The sequence below is a fragment of the Muntiacus reevesi genome, chromosome 10 (assembly GCF_963930625.1).
Source record: "Muntiacus reevesi chromosome 10, mMunRee1.1, whole genome shotgun sequence".
Lineage (NCBI taxonomy): Eukaryota > Metazoa > Chordata > Mammalia > Artiodactyla > Cervidae > Muntiacus > Muntiacus reevesi.
Genome location: NC_089258.1, coordinates 25,109,821 through 25,136,351, shown reverse-complemented (window position 1 = coordinate 25,136,351; position 26,531 = coordinate 25,109,821). Strand labels below are relative to the sequence as shown.

The 26,531-nt window shown below is 36.1% G+C and overlaps 1 protein-coding gene across 1 annotated transcript in view; it reads right to left on the bottom strand.

The window, feature by feature from the left end:
* The window catches only part of SMC2 (structural maintenance of chromosomes 2), a 49,171-nt gene extending 23,324 nt beyond the window's left edge, over positions 1 to 25,847 (bottom strand). Inside the window, exons 1-16 of the mRNA XM_065947066.1 lie at positions 25,663 to 25,847; positions 24,342 to 24,566; positions 23,565 to 23,714; positions 21,471 to 21,593; positions 20,832 to 20,870; positions 18,308 to 18,418; positions 18,070 to 18,114; positions 16,563 to 16,796; positions 14,015 to 14,164; positions 10,597 to 10,830; positions 8,854 to 9,013; positions 8,228 to 8,345; positions 7,340 to 7,478; positions 6,625 to 6,744; positions 3,919 to 4,123; positions 1,885 to 2,020 (exon numbers count right to left, since the gene is read on the bottom strand). Coding sequence (XP_065803138.1) covers positions 1,885 to 2,020; positions 3,919 to 4,123; positions 6,625 to 6,744; positions 7,340 to 7,478; positions 8,228 to 8,345; positions 8,854 to 9,013; positions 10,597 to 10,830; positions 14,015 to 14,164; positions 16,563 to 16,796; positions 18,070 to 18,114; positions 18,308 to 18,418; positions 20,832 to 20,870; positions 21,471 to 21,593; positions 23,565 to 23,714; positions 24,342 to 24,509 — 2,132 coding nt within the window. The 5' untranslated portion in view covers positions 24,510 to 24,566; positions 25,663 to 25,847. The remainder of the gene's footprint in view (positions 1 to 1,884; positions 2,021 to 3,918; positions 4,124 to 6,624; positions 6,745 to 7,339; positions 7,479 to 8,227; positions 8,346 to 8,853; positions 9,014 to 10,596; positions 10,831 to 14,014; positions 14,165 to 16,562; positions 16,797 to 18,069; positions 18,115 to 18,307; positions 18,419 to 20,831; positions 20,871 to 21,470; positions 21,594 to 23,564; positions 23,715 to 24,341; positions 24,567 to 25,662) is intronic.
* Positions 25,848 to 26,531: the final 684 nt, after the last annotated feature.

Below are 26,531 nucleotides of genomic sequence, written 5' to 3'. Positions count from 1 at the left end.
AGATCCCGTAATTGTCCCCCAGTTCTGGCAGCTTCAAATTACGGCTTTAGAAGGTATTTTGCTAATTCAGCTGCAGTGAAATTTTAAATTATAGTAAATTCAAAGGTTGCTTGTAACTAGAGATTCATGAGGTTTGAGAGCAAAAAGCAAGCAACTTATAAATACTCCCTTAAGTATTCTTGTCTGAGACTGCTTGACAGCAATTAAAAAGTCATAATTTTAACTCAGAGTCATTTTTCAACTCATTTAAAAATGTAAAGAAATTTTAAAAAAAGACAAGCTATTTTCCTGATATGGTCTATGAAAGAATGGCTTTAGGTGACCCTTCCACTTTCATTTTTCAAAGTCTATTTTTCTTCCTGGACTCGGGGCACAATTAGTCTACAAAACAACTCTGCAGAATAAATGACCTAGTACTGCTCAACAAACTTAACAGTTCCAAGCCAAATGTGACTACAATTGAGTTTGTAATTCATTCCCTTAACAGAGCTTCCACATTTCAGAAACATCTTTTTGTCTCTTTCTCACAGAAAGTTCTTTTCATTTTATGATTAATGTCATAAGTCAATGAAGGTAAAAGGTAGGCTTTACATGTATATAATGTTTGAAAGTGGGCATTTTGATACAATTTACATCTTGGAATGGCCACTTTGACTTAGTGTAAATAATCTTTTCCATATATATACTGTGTCCCAAAAAAGTCTTAGTACTATTTTAAGCTTTGATAGTTTCAGGAGATAAATGCCAAAAGTTTACCCCTCAAAAAAGTTTAAGTTTTTATCTTTTATTTTCTCTTACCTTTATTCAGTATTGTGAATTCTAAATAAAATGTTTAATTTTATCTCATTTACCACTCGCCATCTTCAGATGTGGCATTTATACTCCTGAAGTTTTTAAAGCAAGTAAGGACTCTTCTGGATAACCACATGGTGAGTTCACTCAACATCATTCAGGTGTTTATTCAAAAGTCATCTTCTCAGTAAGGCTTTCCTTGCCCACCCCATATAAACTTTCAATGCTTCTTTCCTATTTTACATTTTTATTCTTAGAACTTAGCATTATCATACCTTTTATCAATTTAACTTTTAATATTATCTGTTGCCCCAACTCCACATATGAAAATAAGATGAAGGAAGAGATTTATCTATTTGATTCACCACTATATTCCCAGTTCTTTGAAGAGTACTTGGCACATGAGGAACGCAATAGTAAATAATGTTAAGTGACAAAAATGGTTACATTGAATAGCATGAACCCAATTATGAAAAAAAAATAGTGGCATACACAAATTTCATCATACATAAATATGTATCATACACAAACAGAAGTAATGTTGAACAGTTCACATACATACCTATATCCACACCCACAAAGAAAAAACACTGGAAGTAAACACTTATTTTAGCCCTGACTTTTGACATGAACTTAACTTCTCCACAGGCAACCTAGCTATCTTCAACATGTACAGGACAGCCATAGGCTGCAAAACTCAGTGCAGACGCCCAATCAATGCTTTAGCACATTATGTAACTTCAGATCAAGGACTCAAGAGTCCTCTGGCATCAACCTTCAGAGCATCTGTGTGTTTCCCCACTAATCCCCACAGAATGTTAACAGAGTATATATCTCAGTAGAAAAATAGAAATATTTGGCTGATTTTTCTTTCTTCCTTTTAGTTCTTTCCATAATTTCTTAAAACATCACTTATGTTAAAAAAAAATAACTGATAACTTATCAATTCACAACTTATTCAATACCAAGGTTATTTCTTTTTAAGTTGTAAGTATTTCTTTATATATTAGCTTTTTTAATCTTCTACCATGCAGATGCAGATCTTTGACCAAAAAAAATTTTAATAACAGCTTAACCCAACCAAAGTCTTACTTTTCAGCAGTGTTTTTAAGACTGGCTAATTCCTCTTCTAGAGCCTGTAGCTCATTCTCCTTGGTTCTGAGCTCATCTTGAACAGCTTTGAGTTCTTGAAACTTCATTAAAATGGAAGTTGCCTGGGATCGAGCACCTGACAGAGGCAAATTGAAACAGGCCTTGGACACGAAGTTGCCATATATTTAGTAAACAATAAAGTTTCCTAAGAGATTTACATTTGACATAATTCAACAGCCAATCTTTAGTGGTTTATGAAGCTATAGAATCCATTTTACCATTTGAATCGTGGAGCATACATATGTAACAACAAATACTGTATATGTGGTGGATTATTTACTCAAAATAATCATCGCCTCTGCTCGCTGGGTGGATCCTTCTCAGGACCATTTTCTGCTCTACCAAGATCAGGCTTAGCCATGTGCTTTGCTCTAGCCGATGAAGGGGGAAATCTGCCTCTTCTGAAAGTAAGCTTTCAGAGGCAGCACATAATTTGTTTTCCCTTTCCCATGAGTAAAGTATGTTAAAAAAAAAAAAAAAGATTTATTTTTCAGTCAGCCTAAGTCCCATAATGAGAATAACATGGAGCAGAGACAAGTAACATGATGTAGCATAATTATAGAATAAATCTGTAAGCCACTGAGATTTGGGATCTGTTTATTAATATATCGTAATGTGGTCTAAACTTGACATAGCATAGTAAACTGGTTTCATTTTACATGCATTATAACTGCCTGGCAGTAACAGGCTGAGGTGTTAAGCTGTCAAGAAAACTCTAGGTTTGATGGAAGAAAGTGAAGGTCAATCAACAATGCTATCATTAACACTTTGCTTATATGACATGGGGTTACATATCTGCCATCACTTAAGGAGGAATTTCAAGAACATATAATTCAGTGAAATCTAAAATGTTCCTTCTAATCTAGGTATTTTAAAATGTTTGGTCTCTATCTTCCAACTGTAGATACTAGTCATTGTGTACACTAGGGAACTTGATCACGAAACTCATTATAGTGGCTACTGTTTCCTTGGACTAGAAAGAAATTAAGATACTTGATAACTCAAGAGGCATCCAAGTCTCTTGGTTTGGTTAAAAGCACAAACTGTGAAATCAGACTACCTGAGTTTAAACTCTGACCCCTGGCTCACCACTTATCAGCAAATTCTTAACTGCTCTACTTTAGTTTCAGCAAACATATAATGGAAAAGACAGTAACATCTACCTCAAGGATGCCATAAAGATTAAACGAACTAATTAAAGTCCTTAGGATAGGGCTTTATAGAATGATAGAAATGTTCCATATATGCACTATCCAATTTACCCACTAACCACTGTGGTTACTGAACCCTTGAAATATGCCTAGTGCAATTAAGTAAAATATTTTATTTAACTTTAATTACCTTATTTAAATGGAAAGTCACATGTGGCTAGTAGCTTCTGTATTGGACAGTCCAGGCTTACAACACTGCCTAGTACACAGTAAGTACTATTCAGTATTTGTTATTTATTACATGGTCACTTGATGTGGATATGGAAACGGTGTCACAAATATTAGGATAGGAAATACACGGTCACTGCTTAAGAATTCCTTTTTTCAGGCACCAGCTCAAGGGCAGATTTAAAGTTTTGCTTTACTTTTGACAGGAGCAGTAGCATATACACACATTAGAAGTTAACATGTTTCCTAAAGGAAAACTGGGTGGCCAAGCTATAACTACACTGAATAAAAATACTTTTGTTTCCCAAAAACTAGAATATCTTAATAAGGCAAAAATGAAAACAAGAATAGACTTAAAGATGAGCAAGAAAAGCTATAGTACTGATTACTACACTATGAGTTCCATCTGGATGATGACAGTGTATAATTTCTCAATTAACAATAAGTAACTGTCACAAATGAAAACTCAATCCTTTGATTAGGAATAAAACACTGAATTAAATTATTCCAACCCCAATATTTCCTATTTAAAAAAGACAAGACCCCATCCTATTTAGAACAAAGGATTATGAGGACAAAATGATATAAATCCTACCTCCACTCAACGTCCCGTGAGGATCAAACACATCGCCTCCTAGAGTTACAGTTCTAGTCATTATCCTTTTATCAAAAGCTACTTTTTTTGCATTATCCATATTGTCACAAACAAATGTCATTCCAAAGACAAATTCCATTGCTTTCTGAAGTTCTGGTTTGTATTCAACCAGGGAAAGAGCCACATGAACATTATTAGGGCCAACCTGTGGGGAAACATATGTCACAATACATATTACTCCTTTCTTTTCAAATACTATTTTATAAAATACTAATAATGCCCACAACTGTTAGTATAAAATACTAACTTAATATACACACCCAGCACTATAACCCCTTTTGAATTTTATAAAATGCTATAGAAAACTCACTTTTAGAAAAAAACAATCAAGTTTAAACATTGAAAAATCTAAGTAAAACATTTAGTGAAAATACCAGTCATGAGTTTTAATCAAGTAGAAGCCACTATCAAGTTTCTAAATTCAAAGTGGATTATCTGTGAACACACTTTCTTAAAGTACAATTTCTAGATCAACACAGTTACACAATTACATGTTTTACTTCAACTATCAACTTGGTTGTCCCAAAGTGAATACTTTTCCATTCAAATAAAACATGCTAGAGCAACTACCTTCCAGTTACAGAAACGAAAACAGTAATTGAGAATAAAAAAGTAATTGAAAAAATCTCTCAATCTTTTATTTTGATCCAACTGTCTTTTCTCACCCTTTGTTTATAAAGTCTACCTCAGCCGACATTTTTAAAACAACCTAATATACTTTATGGAGGGTAGTAGCAGCAGAAATCATAATGAAGGTAGCTCTCTGCAACGTATGTTCAGCAATGTCCTCTAACATAGCAGTTACCATTCAGTGTGTATGGCTAATGGATCTGGGTAAAAGTACTTTTGTTGTTACTTAAAACCCCAACTTACTTCTAACACTGGAACTTGACCCAAGACAAAAATAACTTCCTTCTAGACTCAAAGGTGATTTTTCAAAGTAAAAGAAGTACTAACCAAAATTACCACCTATTTACTCTATACTCATCTTTCTTTTCCTGATAAACAATTTTCATTGAAGGCGTCTCAATTTCAGAAATTTACTGAATATTCATTTATTATCTTAATCATACATGCAGTTTCAGGTTTCACAGAATTGTTTTTTCAACTCATGAACTTAGAATACCTGTTCAAATACTGATATCACTACTGAAAGTTAAAACTGGTTTCATGTTCTTATCAATATTATGCAACCACATTAGCCTTTTAAATATATTTCCTTGCACTCATCTATTCACTAGAAACCTGATCTAGCTCAGCAGCTGACTGCATATCCTGGCTACTTGCTTTGTATGTTCACAGGTTGGTGGGCAATCTAGAAAAACTCTAGCAGAGAAGATTCTCTGCAAGACTGACAGATTATGTTCCATAATGGTTATCACTATAGCTGGTTTAAGTGTGCCTGGCATGAAAAAAATCTGCAGAATTCCTATATTCCTCTGTAAGTGATATAATTCTAATTAATCAGAAATCAAAAGTTTAATATTTCATGTGAAAGTGAGTCGCTCAGTCATGTCCAACTCTTTGCAACTCCATGGACTATACAGTCCATGGAATTCTCCAGGCCAGAAAACTGGAGTGAGTAGCTGTTCCCTTCTCCAGGGGATCTTCCCAACCCAGGGATAGAACCCAGCATTGCAGGTGATTCTTTACCAGCTGAGCCACAAGGGAAGCCCTGGTGATGAAAGAGAAAAACCTACAACCAAGAGATTACTCTACACAGAAGGATCTCATTCAGATTCAACAGAGAAATCAAAAGTTTTACAGACAAGCAAATGCTAAGAGAATTCAGTTGATACAAATGAACTTATTTATAAAAGATTTCAAAATCTCACAGATTTCAAAAATCACACTTATGGCTACCAAAAGGGAAGTGTGGGGGAAGTAATAAATTAGGAGATTGGGTTAACATTTACACACTACTATAAATAAAACAGATAACTACCAAGGACCTACTGTATAGCCAGGGAACTCTACTCCCTAGGTGGCGCTAGTGGTAAAGAATCAACCTGCCAATGCAGAAGGTATAAGAGATGAAGGTTCATCCCTGGATCAGGAAGATCCTGGAGGAGGCCATGGGAACCCACTCCAGTATTCCTGCCTGGAGAATTCCAGGGACAGAGAAGCCTAGCAGGCTACAGTCCATGGGGTCACAAAGAGTCAGACATGACTAAAGTGACTTCACAACACACAAATATAAAACAGATAACTAACAAGGACCTACTGTCTAGCACAAGAACTCTACTCAATATTCTGTAATAACCTATATGGGAAAAAATCTGAAAACTAATGGATATACACATGTATGTATAATTGAATCATCTAGCAGTATACCTAAAACACATTTAAACCAACTATATTTCAAAAAAATCTTTTAAAGAAGACATTCTAATATTACAACTTTAAAATATCAAAGGGAATTTCAGTCCTCCAACATTTCTTTTCTCTTTCCATCTAATTTCACAAAAGTTGATTTTATTCTCTTTGGTATCTTAACTTTTTAAAGCACGGTAACATGATAAAATTTTGTGGTTTGATATATGATTGAAATCCCAATTTACTTCAGAGGACAAAGTTAATGTTCTATAATTAAAAAAAAAAGAAAAAGCAATAAGATGCAGACAAAGCATATAAAAAAAGACTTACAAGATTCTGAGCAATCCTCAGAGTTTCTGGAGCAATACATCTGGATGAAATTTTATTGAGTGGAATTATAGTGTATCGACGCTTCAACTCCCCCTTTTCTAGTAGCTTTTTTCCAGTAACCTAAAACATCGTGCATTAGAAATGAAAAAAATTTAATAACAAAAAACATTTAAATGGAAACAGTACAAGTTTAGGAATTTACAAATATGCTCAGTGCCTACTATCCTGAATAATCAAAATTCTAAGATGGATATATGCATTCTGGACTCTGGAGCTAGCATACAACTCCCTCTGGAAGAATGTTAATAAAATATAATATAATCAATAGCATAATAAAAAAGTTATTAACTCTATCGTTTTACCCTGTAAAGATAAACATTTAGCCTTAAGTGAAAGTTGCTCAGTCAGGTCCAACTCTTTGTGACTCCATGGACTGTATAGTCCATTGAATGCTCCAGGCCAGAATACTGGAGTGGGTAGCCATTCCCTTCTCCAGAGGATCTTCCCAACCCAGGGATCAAACCCCGGTCTCCCACACTGCAGGCAGATTCTTTACCAGCTGAGCGAGTCATCAGGGAAGCCCAACATTTAGCCTTAGAAGAAGTTTAAAACGTCAAGAAAGTATCCAATTCTTCTAAGAGCACATGATTTTTCAAGCTAGCAGCTATTATAGTTTTAACAGCAATTATGTTTCCTTTAATTAAAATCAGTTTACCTCTGTGTCTACTACAACATTGTACAGTCGGTCCCCAGCAACTAATTCTAAAGCAGTGGTTGCAGAAGTATCTTTGACACTGATCAGTGAAGCTACAAGTCCTTTCACACAATTTCTATTCCAGTTCTTCTCTGGATCCCTAAAACAGAAAAGTGGACAAAAATTAATCTTAGACAAGAAAACAGAAAAAGTTGTATTTTACTAGTCAAGAGCTCTTTCTGATGACACATTAAATTGAAAGCACAATAATCAGTAGTTTTAACAAAATTAAAAATTTTCAAATGTCTCATGACTGCCCAGTTACAGACACACCTTTTGTTGTGTTTCACAAATATTCATGTTTTCTGTTGTCATTTTGTTTTTTACAAATTGAAGTTCTGTGGCAAACTTGCATTGTCAGCTGATAGCCTTTTTAGTAATAAAGCTTTTATAAATTAATGTACCCTGGTTTTTTAAAGTATGTATAAAGTATGCTATTGTACCCTTAATAGACTATTGTTTTAAAATCAAAAGATCTTTCAGTATACATAATGTTTTCAAGGTAACAAAAATAACTTTGATGTTCTAATCTTTGTAATACATATATTAAGTATTCCAAGAAAAAAGCCATATAGCATTAATAAAACAAGTTGTAAAATGTTAACAAAGCTACTTAACATTAATGATAAAATGAAACTTTTTGGACTAATTCTAGTTTTGGTCTTGAGATTAGTGGCATTAGTAGCCTTAAATTTCACAAGAATTTCCTCTGTCTACAAATCTGAAACATTCAATAAAGATTTAAGGAAAAAAAGAAAAACCAATTAAGGAAAAGCAGTTTATAGTAACTTTTATACAAAAATATATCCTAGTTTACTACAATGTTCAAATTCAAGATTTAACTCTTACCTATAGGCAAACCGAAGATTGGGAAACCTGGCCAAGAGAGCTTCATCCGTTTCTTTCAATCTACTGATATCACGAGATAGCTGCCTGCGCCTTTCCAGAAGGCTTTCCTCCTTGTTTTCTGAACAGTAAGCCATAAGTAAATTGAAACCAAGCTTTAGAAACTCAAATATTCTACTGTTTTAAGGAAAATATTAGTAATCTCTATTTCCAAAGCATTTCTAAAAGCAAAATGCAAATCTCTGATAAATATTAAAGAAAAGCATACTTAACATTTGAATTTCTATTGTGTCAAGCAGACATATTTTCAACACATAAAATCATTTTCATGCCAAGAAACATATGAACTGGACACCTAACTAATGTAGAAATATATAAATAACATTTCTGAGTTTTCAAGTAGCACTTCAGAGTGATTAATACTCAGTACTGAGGAAGGAGTAGGAAATACAGAGGTTTCAAAAATTCAAAGGACTGTTTTATACTTCAATATTTTTCTGATTATAAATAATTTCTATACTAATTCCCATTAACATTAATGAGATAAAAAAAAATTCCTACTTGCTATTTCTTTTAAGTTTCTATTAATAATTACTACCTCCTAATGATTTAACATCTTAAAGGCATACCTTCATAATTTAACCTTTTCATTTCAGTTTCAAGTTTTTCTTTAAGTTTTTTCACAGCTTCTAATGCTTCTTGATCTTTCCTATAGCCACTATCCATCTTCTTAATTTCTGTTTGTTTAGTCTTTAATTCTTGCTGGGCATGTTTCAACTTCATCTGAGCCTGTAACAGAAAAACATATAACAGCCTATGAGGCAGATAGTGCTAGAGATAAAATGGCCAGATTTAGATTGTTTTAAGAGACATCAGCCTTGAAAATTTAACTGACTACTTGGATCAGTATATCAATAGGTCAATCATTTCCCAATGTATTCTTCTCAAAATACTATTCAGAATATAAATGAATATATGCTCAAATCATTAAATATCTTATAATTTAAGTCTATATTTTTTAATATTTATAAAACTAACATCAATGAGCTCAAGGATTAATATCAAAGAACTGTCATTAGCTGATCAAATTAAAAACAAAATATAAAGCTAGAAATCACTTCCTTCTTTTTCACGTAGGTATTGCACTTATATGCTGTCCAACTGTGCACCTAACTGTATTGATGAGGAATAAAAGTATATAGGAAAGGGATGCTAAATTGACAGAAAAATTTATATGCTGTAAGTTTGACACTGAAATGCTACAGTTTATATAATTGAGCACTATTCCTTAAAACCATGAACCAGTATTCTAAAATCTAAATGAGTGTATCCTTCCTTTAAAATGGAATAATGTTGGATTGTTCCCAATGTAAAATAGGTTAACAAAAAAGCTGAAAGGACTTTAAAGTTTTTCTGTTGATTTACAAATTTTTTGCAACCATCACCTTTGAATGAAAACGTTGCAAATGTATGATTGAAAACCTTTAACAGGATTAATATATTTTTCATGTACATATATTTTTATAAATGATGAGTCCTGCATATACTTTAAAGATGAGTTTTCCATTAAAAAACAAATAGAAGAATGCATGTGTGTATACATTTTTTTCTTCTGCCATCAAAACTCCTGTGTTCACAGGACTTCCAAGCTGCACAACTAACTAAACAAATCTGAAAACCATTTTGATAGACAGAAAAGCTGTTGAAGATTATGAAATCAGAATAGGAAAACCAAAGACTGGAATGGGGATAAGAGGGAGGTAGAGATATCAACACTTCCAACGAGAACATTACAAAATTTCAGACACAAAAATTAAAAAAAACTAAGTGTGGCAGGCATATAAATGAAGATGATGTTTTTGTTTTTTTCTTTTTTTTTTTCAACTGCCCTGTGCATATTTTATTTTATTTTTCCATTTATTTTTACTAGGTGGAGGCTAATTACTTTACAATATTATAGTGGTTTTTGTTTTCCTGTTAAAGCTTAAAACTTCAACTTTACAATGTCAATAAAATACCAAAAAGATGAAAACAAATACACTAACCTCAAGTATTCCATACAATGCTGAAAACAGAACAGAGGATTTATTGCACTTAAAATTTCAATTAATCTATAAAGGTATTTTATGCTTTATGGCATCTTATACTGACATTGTCAACAGGCAGCAATTAATATAGTTGAATTTCATTGTTTTAGGTGCTATAAGGAGCAGCAGAATGTAATAAACAAGTTCCTTGATAGTTATCTGAATATTTTCAACATTCTGTTTAACAACTGCCAAACCACAGTGTGAAGGAGCTTCACTAAAAAAAAAAAAATAATAATAATAAATAAAAACTGCAATCACACAGTTCTTGCTGTCTATGCTTACCTGCTTGGCTTCCGTCTGAGCTTTACTCATGTCATTTTTACAGGCCATCATCTGCCCAGCAAGAGTCGCCTCCGCCCCGTCCTCACTGCTGGACAGGCCAGCGGAGACGGCATTGAAGTGCTGCTGTGCGCTGGCCAGCGCCTCCGCGTCTCTATTACTTGCTTCCTGAAGGGCACTGAGTCCATCTGCTATTTTCTTAACCTCTTTTTCCTTTGCTGCTAAAGTTTTAGAATCCTTTAGGAGAGTTTGAAATTGGAAAGCATTACATTTTAGAAAACCACTGAAGCATATATACATTTAATGTCATCAAATTTCATACAAATTTGAACATGGTAATTTAACCATAATTTTAAATATTTTATTCCCATTTTGAAATCTCTGTTTTTAGGATAAATGTACCTCTTATCCTAATAGAAATACCTTCATTCCATGTTGTAGTCAAATCTGAGAGAGAACGAGTTAAAATATTATTGCAAATTTAAACAAACCACTTGAAACAACTAAATATCAGGTTCTAAAACTATAATATTGAAATAATATTCACTCCACCCCAAGCATAAAAGAAATTTCAGGATTAAGAGCATGTGTATGAAAACGCTTTTATAAACTATTAAAGGTCATGAAATTTAAGTATTGAATTATTTTGGGAACAGCTTCCCTGGTGGTTCATACAGTAAGTAAAGAATCTGCCTGCGATGCAGGAGACCCCAGTTCAATTCCTGGGTCAGGAAGATCCTCTGGAGAAGGGAATGGTCACCCACTCCAGTCTTCTTGCCTGTAGAATTCCATGGACAGAAGAGCCTAGCAGGCTACAGTCCATCAGATCACAAAGAGCTGGAACGACTGAAAGACTAACACTCTCACTTAAATTCTAATAACCAGATATCTAATGCTATACAAGATACCAGCAATAAAAGAAAAAAAATCTAGTTGTATTTACATCAAAGTGATCAGAAATTCAGCTCACTTAATTCATGATTCACTGGGTATTTATTAGATATTTACCATGTACCAGGCATTATTAAAGACATTAAAGACACAGGGTCCTCAGTGAGCCTACATTTCTAAGGTAGAAGACATAGTAAACAAATAAAGCAAAAAATGATGGAGCTACTGTTTTAAGAGTGATGAGGAAAGGCCTTTTTGTGAGGACATTTTGAGCAGAAATCTAAATGAAACAAAAGGTGTGACCATGCTAACACGAGGGAGATGGTATACTTGCCAAGCTCTGAGGAATATGCTTGGGTACTGGAGGAACTATGGCTGGAGCACAATAAGCAAGTAAAAAAAAAAAGACAGCTAATGAGGATACTACTGAGTACCTTCCTGGGAGGTGATGGCATGAACCAGGTGAGGAGTGAAAGGGGTGTGAAAGGTGGCTGTATTCTGGATATACATATATATCTGGATATTCTTTTAAAATCAACAAAATCTGTCGATGAATTAGATACCACAGGGTTGGGAGAAAGAGGAAAATTCAGGAGGACTCCAGGTTCTGCAGTGAACAGCATCATTACTTACATGAGGAAAATTCAGTAGCTCAGACAGGTTTGGGTAGGTGAGGAAACTTTAAGAGTTCTATTTTGGATATGTTAAGTTTTAGATTTTTTAAAGTCATCCATATAAAAATGTCAATTAAAGAGCTGGACGAATGAGTCCTTCAAAGAAGGAGTCAAGGTTAATTATAAGTTTGAAAGGGATCAACATGTAGATGGTATTGAGGGGTACAGGGCTGGATGGGATCACTGAAGAAATGAGTATATATAAAGAAGTCTGATCACCAGCCCTGGTGCATGCTAAAATATGTATTTTGATTTGCATTTCTAACTTAGATTCAAAGTTCATATTTTCAACTATCAAATCAATATCTCTACTTAGATGTCTAACTAGCTCTCAAGTCTATTATTCTCCATTCAACAAATGGTAACCATATTTCAAACTGTCAACAACAGAACTCTGGAGTTATTCTTCAGTCCTCTTTCATATTTAAACAAACACCAATCTGCTGGGCACTATTTATAGTAGCAAAGACATGGAAACAATCTAAATGTCGATCGACAGATGAACTGAAAAAGAAGACATTACACACACACTGAATATTACTCAGACATTATAAAGAATGAAAAGTTGCCACTGGACCAATGGATACCAAGGAATGGACCTAGAGGTTATCATACTGAGTGAAGTCAGTCACAAAGAGAAAGACAAACATCATGATATCACTTATATGTGGAATCTAAAATATGATACAAATGAACTTATCTACAAAATAGGAAGACACAGAGAACAGACCTGTTGCCGAGGGGAAGGGTGGGAGGGGGAGGGAAGAACTGGGAGTCTGGGATTAGCAGGTACAAACTGTTATGTATAGGATGGATAAAGAATAAGGTCTTACTGTGCAACAAAGGGAACTACATTCAATATCCTGTGATAAACCATAATGGAAAAGAAAATAAAAAAACAAAATATGTGTATAACTGAGTCACCTCAGTGCACAGCAGAAAACAACATTCTAAACCAACGAACTATACTTCAATTAAAAAAAAAAACCTGCTGGGTATATCTGTTGGACCTACCCTTAAGGCACACATAAAATCCCACAAGTCCTCTAATATTCCACCTTCTATCTACCCAAGGACTATCACCTGCACTACCAACCACTACCTGGTTTCTCTACTTCTGCCCTTTATTTTTAATTTATCCTCAAGCCAGCAAGAACAGTACTACTAAAGTATTAAAATGTCACCCTTGTGCTCAACCAACTCCAGCAGCTTCCCATGCCACTCAGAATAAAGGGCAGTCCTTCACATATTTTGCAAAACCACATGTGATCCTACACCCCATCTCTACTACTCAGTGGTAACCAGCCTTACTTCTCTCTGCTTTTTTCAATACCTGAGGCACTTGGAGCAACTGCTGCTCTTTTGTCTGGAACATCTTCCCCCACAGCCTCCCAATCTATCTATATCGTTCTCTGACCACCATCAGGTCTCTAATGAAATAGAGGCCTCCCAATGAGACCTTTAATGTCTACCCAATTTAAAATTCCAAATTGCACCTCTCTGCCCAATACTAACCCTATCCACTGCTTTTTTTCTCCTCATCAGTCACCACTATATAACATACTACATATTTCACTTATTTTCTTTATCATCATTTTCCTCATTGGAATGAAGACCCACAAGGCATTTTGTTCATTACTATCATTTTGTCAGTTGCTACATCCTAGCCTAAACAATTACCCTGGGTCCAGAGCAGGCATTCAATAAATATTAATAGAATGGAGGAATGTATATTACTAGAATCAAACACTTCTCATTTGCTTCAGTTCAGTTCAGTCACTCAGTCGTGTCCGACTCTTTGCGACCCCATGAATCGCAGCATGCCAGGCCTCCCTGTCCATCACCCATTTGCTTACCTCTGCCATATTTTTCTCCAGTTCTTTGCGTTTGTTCTCTTCACTTGCCAGATTCTTCTTCTTGAAGTCAAAGGCACTTTGAGATTTAGTATTAACTCGCTGAGCCTCTGTAAGAGCATCTTCTAAAGATCGAAGTATACCTCCAACTTCCTATAATCAAATGCACCAATTCAATCATGTACTTAAAAATGTTAGTGTATAATTTATATACATTTATTTTTAATAAACTATGGACGCTACACATGGACATCACCAGACAGTCAATACCGAAGCAGACTGATTATGTTCTTTGCAGCCAAAGATGGAAAGATCGATATAGTCAGCAAAAACAAGATCAGGAGCTGACTGTGGCTCAGATCATGAACTCCTGATTGTCAAATTCAGACCTAAATTGAAGAAAGTAGGGAAAACCACTAGACCATTCAGGTATGACCTATATCAAATCCCTTATGATTATACAGTGGAAGTGAGAAAGAATCAAAAGATTAGATCTGATGGACAGAGAGCCTGAAGAACTATGGATGGAGGTTCGTGACACTGTGCAGGAGGCAGGGATCAAGATCATCCCTAAGAAAAAGAAATGCAAAATGGCACAAAAGTTGTCTGAGGAGGCATTACAAATAGCTGTGAAAAGAAGAGAAGCAAAAGGCAAAGGAGAAATGAAAGATATACTCACTTGAATGCAGAGTTCCAAATATCAAGGAGAGATAAGAAAGCCTTCTCAGTGATCAATGCAAAGAAATAGAGGAAAACAAAAGAATGGGAAAGACTAGAGATCTCTTCAAGAATATTAGAGATACCAAGGGAACACTTCATGCAAAGATGGGCTCAATAAAGCACAGGAATGGTATGGACCCAACAGAACAGAAGATATTAAGAGGTGGAAAGAATACACAGAAGAACTGTACAAAAAAGATCTTTAAGACCCAGATAATCACGATGGTGTGATCATTCACCTAGAGCCAGACATCCTGGAATCCAAAGTCAAGTGGGTCTTAAGAAGCATCACTACAAACAAAGCTAGTGAAGGTGATGGAATTCCAGCTGAGCTATTTCAAATCCTAAAAGATAATGCTGTGAAAGTGCTGCACTCAATATGCCAACAAATTTGGAAAACTCAGCAGTGGTCACAGGACTGGAAAGGTCAATTTTCATTCCAATCCCAAAGAAAGTCAATGCCAAAGAATGCTCAAACTATGGCACAATTGCACTCATCTCACACGCTAGTAAAGGAATGCTCAAAATTCTCCAAGCCAGGCTTCAACAGTACATGAACTGTGAACTTCCCGATGTTCAAGATGGATTTAGAAAAGGCAGAGGAACCAAAGATCAAATTGCCAACATCCACTGGATCATCAAAAAAGCAAGAGTTCCAGAAAAATATCTATTTCTGCTTTATTGACTATGCCAAAGTCTTTGTGGATCACAACATTCTGAGAGTTGGGAATACCAGATGACCTGACCTGATTCTTGAGAAATCTCTATGCAGGTCAAGAAGCAACAGTTAGAACAGGTCATGGAACAATAGACTGGTTCCAAACAGGAAAAGGAGTACATGAATGCTGTATACTGTCACCCTGCTTATTTAACCTCTGTGCAGAGTACATCATGAGATGCTGGGCTGGATGAAGCACAAGCTGGAATCAAGATTGCTGGGAGAGATATCAATAACATCAGATGTGCAGGTGACACAACCCTTATGGCAGAAAGTGAAGAAGAACTAAAGAGCCTCTTGATGAAAGTGAAAAAGGAGAGTGAAAAAGTTGGCTTAAAACTCAACATTCAGAAAACTAAGATTATTGCAATTGGTCCCATCACTTCATGGCAAACAGATGGGGAAACAGTGGCTGACTTTATTCTTTTGGGCTCCAAAATCACTGCAGATGGTGATTGCGGCCATGAAATTAAAAGATGCTTGCTCCTTGGAAAAAAGTTATGACCAACCTAGAGAGCATATTAAAAAGCAGAGACATTACTTTGCCAACAAAGGTCCGTCTAGTCAAAGCGATGGTTTTTCCAGTAGTCATGTATGGATATGCGAGTTGGACTATAAATAAAGCTGAGCACCAAAGAATTGATGCTTTTGAACTGTGGTATTAGAGAACTCTTGAGAGTCCCTTGGACTGCAAGGAGATCCAACTAATCCATCCTAAAGGAATTCAGTCCTGGATATTCACTGGAAGGACTGATGCTGAAACTCCAATACTTTGGCCACCTGATGCGAAGAACTGACTCATTCGAAAAGACCCTGATGCTGCGAAAGACTGAAGGCGAGAGGAGAAGGGGACGACAGAGTATGAGATGGTTGGATGGCATCATCAACTCGATAAGACATGAATCTGAGTAAACTCCAGGTGTTGGTGATGGACAGGGAGGCCTGGTGTGCTGCAGTCCATGGTTTTGCAGAGTTGGACACAGTTGAGCAACTGAACTGAAATGAAACTATATCATTATCATACATTAAGATAAACTTTTTTCAATAGAGAACACAATGCCCAGTAAATCCAAAATATTAAGAATAATATTATTATTCTTACACACGTCTGACCTTATCTTTTCTTTTTTCCAACTCTTCTATTTCATGACTAAGTGCTTTTATTTTTTTATCATTCTCAGACACTTCTTCTTGAAGCTTCATAATTTTATGCTGCATTTCTTTTAATGCCTCAGCTGAGCGTTCTTTAGTATCTTCAGCCAGCAAAAACTGATAAGCTATATATAAACGACTCAGATGTTCTATTTCTCTCAATAGCTTTTGGTACTCCAAGTAGGAAGATCTTTCCTAAAAGAGAAATCACCAATAAAGTATAACTCTACATTAATATTTTTAAGCAAATTTGGAAATAATTTAAGTACAGCAACACATAAAATGTTTCCCATTATACAATAAATATAACGGATTTTGTCTAAAACTTGAGTAATTATGGACTATTAATTTTAGGAAACTTCAAACATTAGAACTGTGGCTTTTTAGATAGCATAATGTCATCTTTAGTGAATTCTTTGTGGCTATTTCTTCTCAAATATAACCACACAATTGGGATTATATAACCACACAGTTGGGATTAACAAAGAAATATGGACATAAGATTCATAGACTGGTGGGAATAAGTCTATAAAACTATGAATGATACACTATTAAATGTATTTTATAGTACTATTACCAAGATGCCCACCCTACATTCATTCATATAACTATATGTATAAATATTTGCTCACATATTACTAAACTTGATTCCCACTGGGACCTACTAGGACAAAGTTAACAATGAAAATTCCTAATCTGCAGATGAAGAAACACATTCAGGTTGATTAAATGAGCTCTTCATATTATTAGATATAGAATTTGGCAAAATCAAATATGACACCTAGGTTTAAACTCGTCATCTCGTGTTTTTGTACTAAATCATACACACAAAAGGCAGAACCTTCAAGTCCACAATTTTTCAGTTTTTCCAACTACATTGATGCTACTGTATGGATTCAGAAGAGAGCTTGAGAACTACCAAATTTTAATGAACATTTAAGAAATTTCTAAATACATGATTTAAAATATTTTCACTGAAACAGTGATATGATGTCAGAAGTGCAAAGATTATAGAGAAAACAGCCATCCGTTTCAATACCTATTGTCTACTAACTGCCTTGACAGCAGTAATTGCAGTGAAAGCCCCTCTTACCCTAGAAGTTACTCACTCTACCAAGAGTTTCTAAGAGTGCCATATCTTTAAGAAATATTTATTCCACTCAATTCTAACTATCCAGGAAAATTTAAATTTACACTTGTCTTCAACAAAGAATGAAAATCTGGCATGCTGTTTTCTGAGATTATGACAGTCAATCTCTAAAAACCATTATGACTTAACAGATATGAAGTGCACTGTCATCTATAACCAGAAGGTTGAGCGTGGACTATCAACTCTAACTCCTCATCTCATCTCCAAGAAACATTTCTGAGGAGTGGTACACGTGTCGCCCCCATGTGTATTATCATGGATGCATCACCAATTTTGAGAGACATTCTAGCTGGCTGTCCTCACATATATAGTACACACCTCTTTTAATTTTTGAATGGTTGGAGTAATTTCTTCTTCAAGTATCTGGAAAATAAAGGAAAAACTATTTTTGAGTATGTGAAGTACCATTAAAAAAATTTAAAAGGGAGAAGACTAAGGAAAACTGAACAAAGGCTGGGGAGAGGACAGGTGTGATAAAATTTCCCTCTTTACAGCAGAGAAACTCTAAAAGAAAAGCACTTGCTTCCCTAAGAATATTTTATGTAAATTTAATTACCGTCTTAATTTCTCTCAGCTTAGCCTCCTTTTTTTCTATCGTCCTCTGAGCATTTTGTTTTTTGTATTCATACATCCTGGTTCCAGCTGCTTCTTCTATCATGGACAAAATCTGGAAAGATGATTGCATTAATGTTTTAAGAATCAAAGCCAGTGAGTCTCACTGGAATTTACCTTGGGATATTACTTAAGGCCTTAACTTCATGAAGCATCTTAACAAAATAGTTAAGGACCATAATAGATAAGTACATGAAAAAATGTACATATTATCTATAACCCTAAAATTCAACAAACATTTCTGGCCTTCACTCCAATTCTAAAATCAAACTTTATGCTACACTGAGGTTCCAGAGTACATATCATTGAAACCTGAAGCCAGTAATTCTTTCTCTTTTCCTTCAAATATAAGAAGAAAGTAAAAGCTAACCAATATTTCATTTTATAAATTTCTGCTTAAAACTGTTCCAAGCGAGACTTCAGCTGTTTTGTTCCTCCAAGGACGAAGCACGGCCTAACATTTACATTCCAACTGCGACATGTACTTTTAGAATTTGGGCAAGTAATTTAGTTTTCCCTTTCTTCATCTGCTGAGGACTGAAAGTATCTAGGTGTCACTGAGAAGTAAAGTAATTCATGTGAGAAGTACACTGAAAAAGGCAAATACTAATTATAATTTCATAAGGACAATTTTTTAGCACTCCTTTATCAGAAGCTTCTAATTACTTATCAATCCCTATCTCAAGAGGATTATTTCTCTGAAAACCAGTTTGATTTCTATATATTGGGCAGATTTTGAATGAGAAATTCTCCCTTAAGATGCTACCTGAAGTAAGTAAGTGTGACCTATGGTTAAACCAGTCTAGTATCATCAATTATCAGTCATCTTTTTAGTTCTTCTCCAAAGATAAAAATACCAAAAGAGCCTTTGCTCTTATACAAAACATTTATTCCTTCATACCAACTCTTCTCAATGGGGCTCCAAAACAAAATTAAGTCTTAATGTCTTAAGCAATCCATTGTATCTAATGAATTAATTTCACTCAAATCTCTTCCTATAGGGTTTAACTCTGACATGGAACACCAGCTGAGAAAAGCTACTTTAGAACCAAAATTTCTTTTAATACTGTATGGGCACATAAACCTCCCAGAAAAAAAGTAAGTGGTAAGCTCCCAACACCTGTGTTAGTGATTTTTTTTTTTATTTGATACCAAAAGCAAAGGCACTAAAACCAAAAATAAACAAGCAAGACTACATCAAACTAAAAAGCTTATGCACAAGAAAGGAAACCATCCACAAATACAAATCAAAACCACAATGAGACATCACCTGTTAGAATGGCTTTTATCAAAAAGACAAAAAATAACAAAGACTGGTGAGGATGTGGAGAAAAGGGAAAATGTGTGTACTGTTTGTGGGACTATAAACTGGTGTATCCATTATGGGAAACAGCATGGAGATCCCTCAAAAAATTAAAAATAGAACTACCATTTGATCCAATAATTCCACTTCGGGGACATTTATCTGAAGGAACAAAAGACACTAATTTGAAAAGATATTTGCACTTCCATGTACACTGTAACATCATTTGTAATAGTAAAGACATGGAAACAATCCAAGTGTCCACTGATGGATGAATGGATAAAGAACATAATATTTATATATATAAATTAAATAGAATGTTATTTAGGCATACAAAAAGGAAATCCTGCCATTTGCAACAGCATGGATAGAACACAAGGGCATTATGCTAAGTGAAATAAGTCTGACAGAAAGATAATACAGTATAATTTCACTTACATGTAGGGTCTTTCTCAAAAAACCCCCAAAGCTGAACTCATAGATACAGAAAGCAGATTGTTGGCTGGCAGAGGTGGGGGATAGGTGGTGAGCAAAAGTTAAAAGCGCCAGTTATAAAATAAAAGGTCTTGGGGATGTAATGTACGGCACGGTGACTATAGTTGATAATACTTAAGTGCATATTTGAAAACTGTGGAGAGTATAATTTAAAAGTTCTCATCTTCAAAAAAAATTCTGAAAGATGTGATATACAGTGATCAATGCTGACTAAACTGTGCTGATCATTTTGTGATATACACATATACTGAATATTGTATATGTATCAAACCTTTTTGGTGTACACCTGAAACTACTTTATCAGTTATATCTCAATTAAAAAAAAAAAAACTTAAAAAAAAAACTGCTTAACAAGGTTCTAGGACTTTCTTTTTACTTCTTTTAAAGATTCTGATTTAATCCTCAGAACAGATCTTGAGGTAAAGGTTACAGACTCCAGTTTATGGGTGAGGAAACTAAGGCTCTGAAAGTTTACATTATATCACTTAAAAAAAAACTAGGGCATGGTGTCAAGTATTAAAAAACAAAATTATTTTTCCACTAATCATTCTTAAATAAACGTTCCCAAGAATTTTAATAATGGAAAAATTATGTTTAAAAATTGATTACCTAAAAGATTAACACAATATCTACAATTACCATTTTTACTGTCCTTAAAGAGTGCTCTTACCTCTGGAGGTTTCATATTCATCACTTTTGTAATTCGGCCCTGAAAATAAAATGACAAACTTACTGTAATAACGGTAAATTCAGAAAGAATAACCTAAAGGCATACTTGTTTACCTGTACTAAAGCTGTTATATCCTAATATACCAATCTTTGGGCAGTTATTTCTCCCACCTACATGAAAAGGTGTTTCTTTTTTAAGATCTGAGAACAAGGGTAGCTTATAATTCTAGAATTTTGCTACTTACTTTCTTACCAGTGATATAAATTACATAAATAATACAAAGTTAACTCAAGACTATATTTCTGAGACAGGTAATGATGTAGAAGTCTCCAACTCTAAAATGGGTCAGCATGTAAATAAATGTTGGCATAATTATTGAACATCTCTTGATTTTTTAGAATAGCCCTTCAAGATAAGTCAAAGAAAATTAACTCCAGATATTATTCAAAATTCAAATGTATGCAATATACTAGAACATGTAAGTACAAACAACTAACCCACATTTATTAACAGGTGTCCAAACATCAGCCTAACAACAAATTAAAAAATGAAAAATCTAAACAGAAGTATTTCTCCTCTAAGTTTAAAAAAGATGCCAAAACTATTATGAAAGAGATATAAAGTCCACAAACAAAATACCTGCATGATGAGAAAGTGAGGGTTGTTAACATTAAGACCAACAGAACAGAAGAGATCGTATACTCTGGTATTGTTTGCATTTACTCCATTGATTAAATATTTATTTCTGCCACCAATAACTACCTGCAAAGGAAAGAATTTTAATATAGATAAATGAACACATGTATCTTGCGCTAAGATGATAAATTCCCAAATACATTATCTTTTATTTGTTTTTTCCAACTAATGATAAATAAAATGAATCTAGGGTAAATAGTGAAGAAAGTATAACGTGGTCAAAAACAATGTGAGACCGGCTCCTAATCTAGGGCCTCCTAACCTCCCACGCGGCAGACTAGGTCTTTAAGGTGCTCTCGACCTTTATGTTTCCAAGGATGTATAGAATGTAGCTTCTATCCCTGACCACCCTCTTCTACTACTTTCCATACTCAGAGGCTGACCCATCTTCCTCCACTTATTGATTTCCAAAGGTGTCAAATACTAAAAATGAAAGACACAGTTTTAGTAACAATCCTTGTCACGACTCTAAAACGACTAATAAAACATAAGACTTGTGAATATTTGAAAGAAAAAGAATAATCATGAAACCGCAGCATGGGTTTAACAAGAACAACTTATACTGGACAATAGCTTGTTCAGTCTACTACGGCATGTACATCGTCATTTGGAGGTATGACTGCCTCACCCATTTGCTGAAGTCCTTAAAGACAAGATTTGTTTCTCATTCTTTCTATCTGTATTTCCCAGTGCATTTGAGAATGCCCAGTACACATCAAGCACTTAATAAATATTAAATAAATATGAATTCACTTCTTTTCCTGACAGTATTAGGGTGGTAGATCTTTTATTAATATTTGAACAACAATCCTAATATATCCTAAAGAAATTCGAGGAAGTCTTTATAACAAAATTCTGGAGTAGAGTCATATGGACCACAAGAGGACAGGGATTTTTGATTAGATTAGTAGCAGATTTTTCTTAAAATCCTGAAAGGGTAATTATTTGAAAAATGTTTAATGACAGAGAACAGGATTCTGTCCCAATTTAGTCAATCCTTTTTTTTTTCCCAACCATTGTTTTCATTAAAATAGAGTTGGAAATCTATAAGCTACATAATGCTAAGATGAAAAGTAAATGAGAATTAACAGAATTTTTAAAGATAAAACTTAGACAAACTGAAAACACGGTCTGATTATAATAAGATAAAAAGATTTTAAGGGACAAGTGTTAAGGTCCTCCATTGGTTTCAAGGACCTGCTTAGATGCAGAAATGGCAGTATATGGCTAAGTAATAACATGAACAAGTTAGACTGATTTTAAGTAAATCAGATATGAATTCATAACATATCATGTACTCTTCAACATCATATTGAGAAAAATAAAACTAGAGTACTTAAATGAAAGAAGTGACAATTCTGCTTAATCCTGTCCCAGCCAGACCAATTCTGGTCCACGCAATTTGAAGTGCCAAGCATTAAAAAGTGTGTGTGTGTGTGTGTGTGTGTGTGTGTGTGTGTGTGTGTGTGCGCACGCATAAATAAAACTGGAGAAATTTGCATTCCGTGTGATGAGACAAGTGGAAGACCTAAGAACAACTAAATATCAATTGAAAGACCTAGAGAATTTAGCTGAGAAAACAGACTTACAGAAGAACACTGATATATTGAAATAAAGAATAAATTACATGTTCTCTTGGTGCTCTCAAGATAACCAGGATTTATGTGTAAAACTTGAAAACAACAGTATGGTATGGCTCAATTTGCAAGAATAACTTGCTAATTTCCAAAAACAGAATGGGTTACCTCAGAAAACAGTGAGATCCCAAGAGCTACAGGTGTTCCAGCACAGAGAGACTCGAGTGCATGGTTTATGGTTTAAATGAGCATGGCTGAGTGCTTGCACGGATGGATTTCACATCCCTTTCAATCCACTTGGTAAATGGTGGAATTTGCTTAAGCAAAACAAGATATTCTTAAGGAATCTAGTCAGTATTTGATCCATCAGATTGCTCATAAACTTTCCAGTAATTGTATTGCCAAAATGCACCTGAGACATGCAAGTTTTTAGGTAACCAAATATTTAGTAGTCACTCACCTGCCTTGTTACTGTAATTTCATCATGAACCTCAAATCCTAAAGGACTCTGCTTTTTGTCAGAATTATCAAAGGTGATTGACACCAAGGCTTTTGTAATACCAGCTTGCCCATTTTTGTAAACTAAATCTTGTAGGTTAGAAGCCCGAACCTAAAATAAAGGAAAAGTTTACCAGTTACAATACTCAGTACTACTGCACAAAATAGCACTAAAAATAGCTTTCTTGCTGTTGGAAAACCACCTATGTAGTATCCATTAAGAAGTCAAGAACAGGAAGTGGTATTCATCGGCAAGGAAAGCAAAGAAAATGGGCATCGACCTGAAATGGGCCTCTCTCTCCATAGGACTTTTTAAATCCTGAACTAAATTGTTTTCTACTCATTTCTTAACAAGAGCTCATTTGAAAAATTGAAGGAAAGATAGTGTCTAAAAATTTCACTATTCATTCAATTCCAATAGTAGATCCCAAAAAGACATTATAATGAGGGCGGGGGCAGGTGGAAAGGATACAAACCGGAATGAGAATGTGTGAATTTCAGTGTTGCTTCAAGCATCTTAAGAAGATTAACCTTAAGCAACTCCTCTAAGTTTCTACCTTCTCACCTAAAATATGGACTAGTAATACCTACCTTTAAAGGGCTGCAATGAGGTAGAAGATAATTCACATAAAAATGCAAATGAAGAGAATACTGATAATACTGGCCCTCTCCAAGTGCAAAGATTCCCTTGAGGTTCCTCAAACTTAAATTCACGTAAGTCAGAAAGTTTACACTTTACCTGAGACAGGTTGGAGATGCCCAGCAAAAAGCAGATGGAGTCCAATATGTTGGATTTTCCACTACCATTTAAACCAGTGATAGCATTGAACAGAGGGTCAAAACCATTGACTTCAGTCCTCTGAGCATAGGATTTGAATCCCTCAAGGATGATTGACTTAATGTGCATTTTAACTACTGACTTGGACAGGTAAATCTCTGCTAGGAATCAAGCCACTAAGCAGTTCTGTACAAAACAGAAAAAAACGCATAAGTGCAAAGTAAAACTGGAATCATAATAAACAGACTAAACCATAAGAATGACAGCGCAACAGAAATAAAACGGGCACTTGCAAAGCCATTTCCTCTGATGTAAAGGTATCTTTCCTTAACTTAAAAATATACAAGAATTAGCCTCTATTTAGAAGTTAACTGGGCTTCCCCGGTGGCTCAGCGACAAAGGAATCCTCTTGCAACGCAGGAGCCACGGGAGATGTGGGTTCCATCCCTGGGTCGGGAAGATTCCCTGGAGGAGGGCAGGGCAACCCACTCCAGGATTCTTTCCTGGAGAATCCCCATGGACAGAGGAGCCTGGTAATCTACAATCCATAGGGTCGCAAAGAGTCAAACACGACTGAAGTGACCTAGCACGCACACACGCAGAAATTAAGTGAACCTGGAAGCCAACCAGCTACTTCTCCAGGCTCATAATCTTCCACCGTTATCATACTCCAGCTAAAACAGATTACTGATCATTTGCCATCGCATCCTCTTCGCTCAGAATGCACTTCTTGCGGACACAGACATGGCTCACTCTCCTTTATATCACTCACGTCTTTACTCCAACGTCACCTAACTAGATTCCCTTCCGACTCTCGTATATAAAAAAGCACCCTCTACCCATCCCCTCCCTCAGCTTTCTTTTTCCTTCACGGACTTACAGCTGACACAAATCAGTGCTTATTTATTGCTCTACCCAACCTATCATAATGTAATCTTCCATAGCATCTTCTACATTCACCATTGTATGCCAGAATACTGCCTAACTCGAAGGCGCGGGATGGGCGGGTGGTCTGTAAATGTTTCTTAAATATCAGTAGACATACCCCAAATAAATACCTGAAGGCTTTTGCTTTTACTCAGGCTCTTCCTTCGCCCCACCAGGCCTTTCTGTCAACCCTTGCTCGCCCTACTCCAAGGTTGGAAAGGAACTAGTCATTCTGCCAGGAATCCCTTTAGGACTAAATTTACTCTGAAATTCCTTGCTACTCTGCTCCCCAGCCCCCGACGCCCATCTCCCGCCAGGAATGCCCGGCTAGGCCCAACCGGCCGCGCAGACGCACCTGCCTCGCCGCTGCGTCAGGCCGCCTGGGCTTGAGGCGCCGCTGAAGCTCTTCTAATCACTAGAGCGAAGAGTGCGCCAGTCTTGCCCGGCTTCGGGCGCTAAGAGGCGAACGCCACCAAAGCTGCTCCTACATTTGCCCCGCGCGCGGCACCGGGGCGGAACTATTTTTGCCTTTGAATTTCGGCGCGAGCGCAGGACCCCACCTCCACTACCTATTCCATTGGCTGGTGCCTCAGAGATGCCTGACTTAAAGGTTCTATTTTTCTCTTCCATCAAGCAGTTAAAGGGACAAAGAGATAGAAAAGAAGGTCGAGAAGGTAGCGGCTCAGGAAAAGCGACGGGTCGGACCTGAGGACTAAAGAAGCTGGCGGCAAATGTTGAGCTCGGTATCCGGCACACCTCGGGCAGCCCCGCACCTCAGCCTGGGGGCCTCGCGCTCGCCGGCCCCGCCCTTCCGCAGGCCGGATCTGGCCGCCATCGCGCCCGGGAAGCCCCGCCTCCTCTCAGGCCCGGCGGGATTCAGTGGAGCAGGGCCCCGTGATGTCCGAGTACCGAAGGCAGGATGGCTTCGTGTCGGTCTCCTCGTTCTGCCTCAGAATCCCCCTGGGCTGGGCCAGGGTTCTCTAACTGGAAGCTGCGCCTTGTTGCGGCTGGGGCGGCGCCGGGCGAACTTCTGAGGACTGTCGATCGCGTTCTGGCTCCGCCCCTCGCCGGCAGAGGACCCTGGCGGGCTTGGGTTTCCTGTCCCAGAGGGCCGATAAGGCTGTCACCCGAGTTGTGCTGCGCCTGCGGGAGAAGTTGAGTGGGGCTGATAGTAGATGGGGACGAATAGGAGTCCCCCTCGTTTCTCTGAAAAGCTGTGGAATG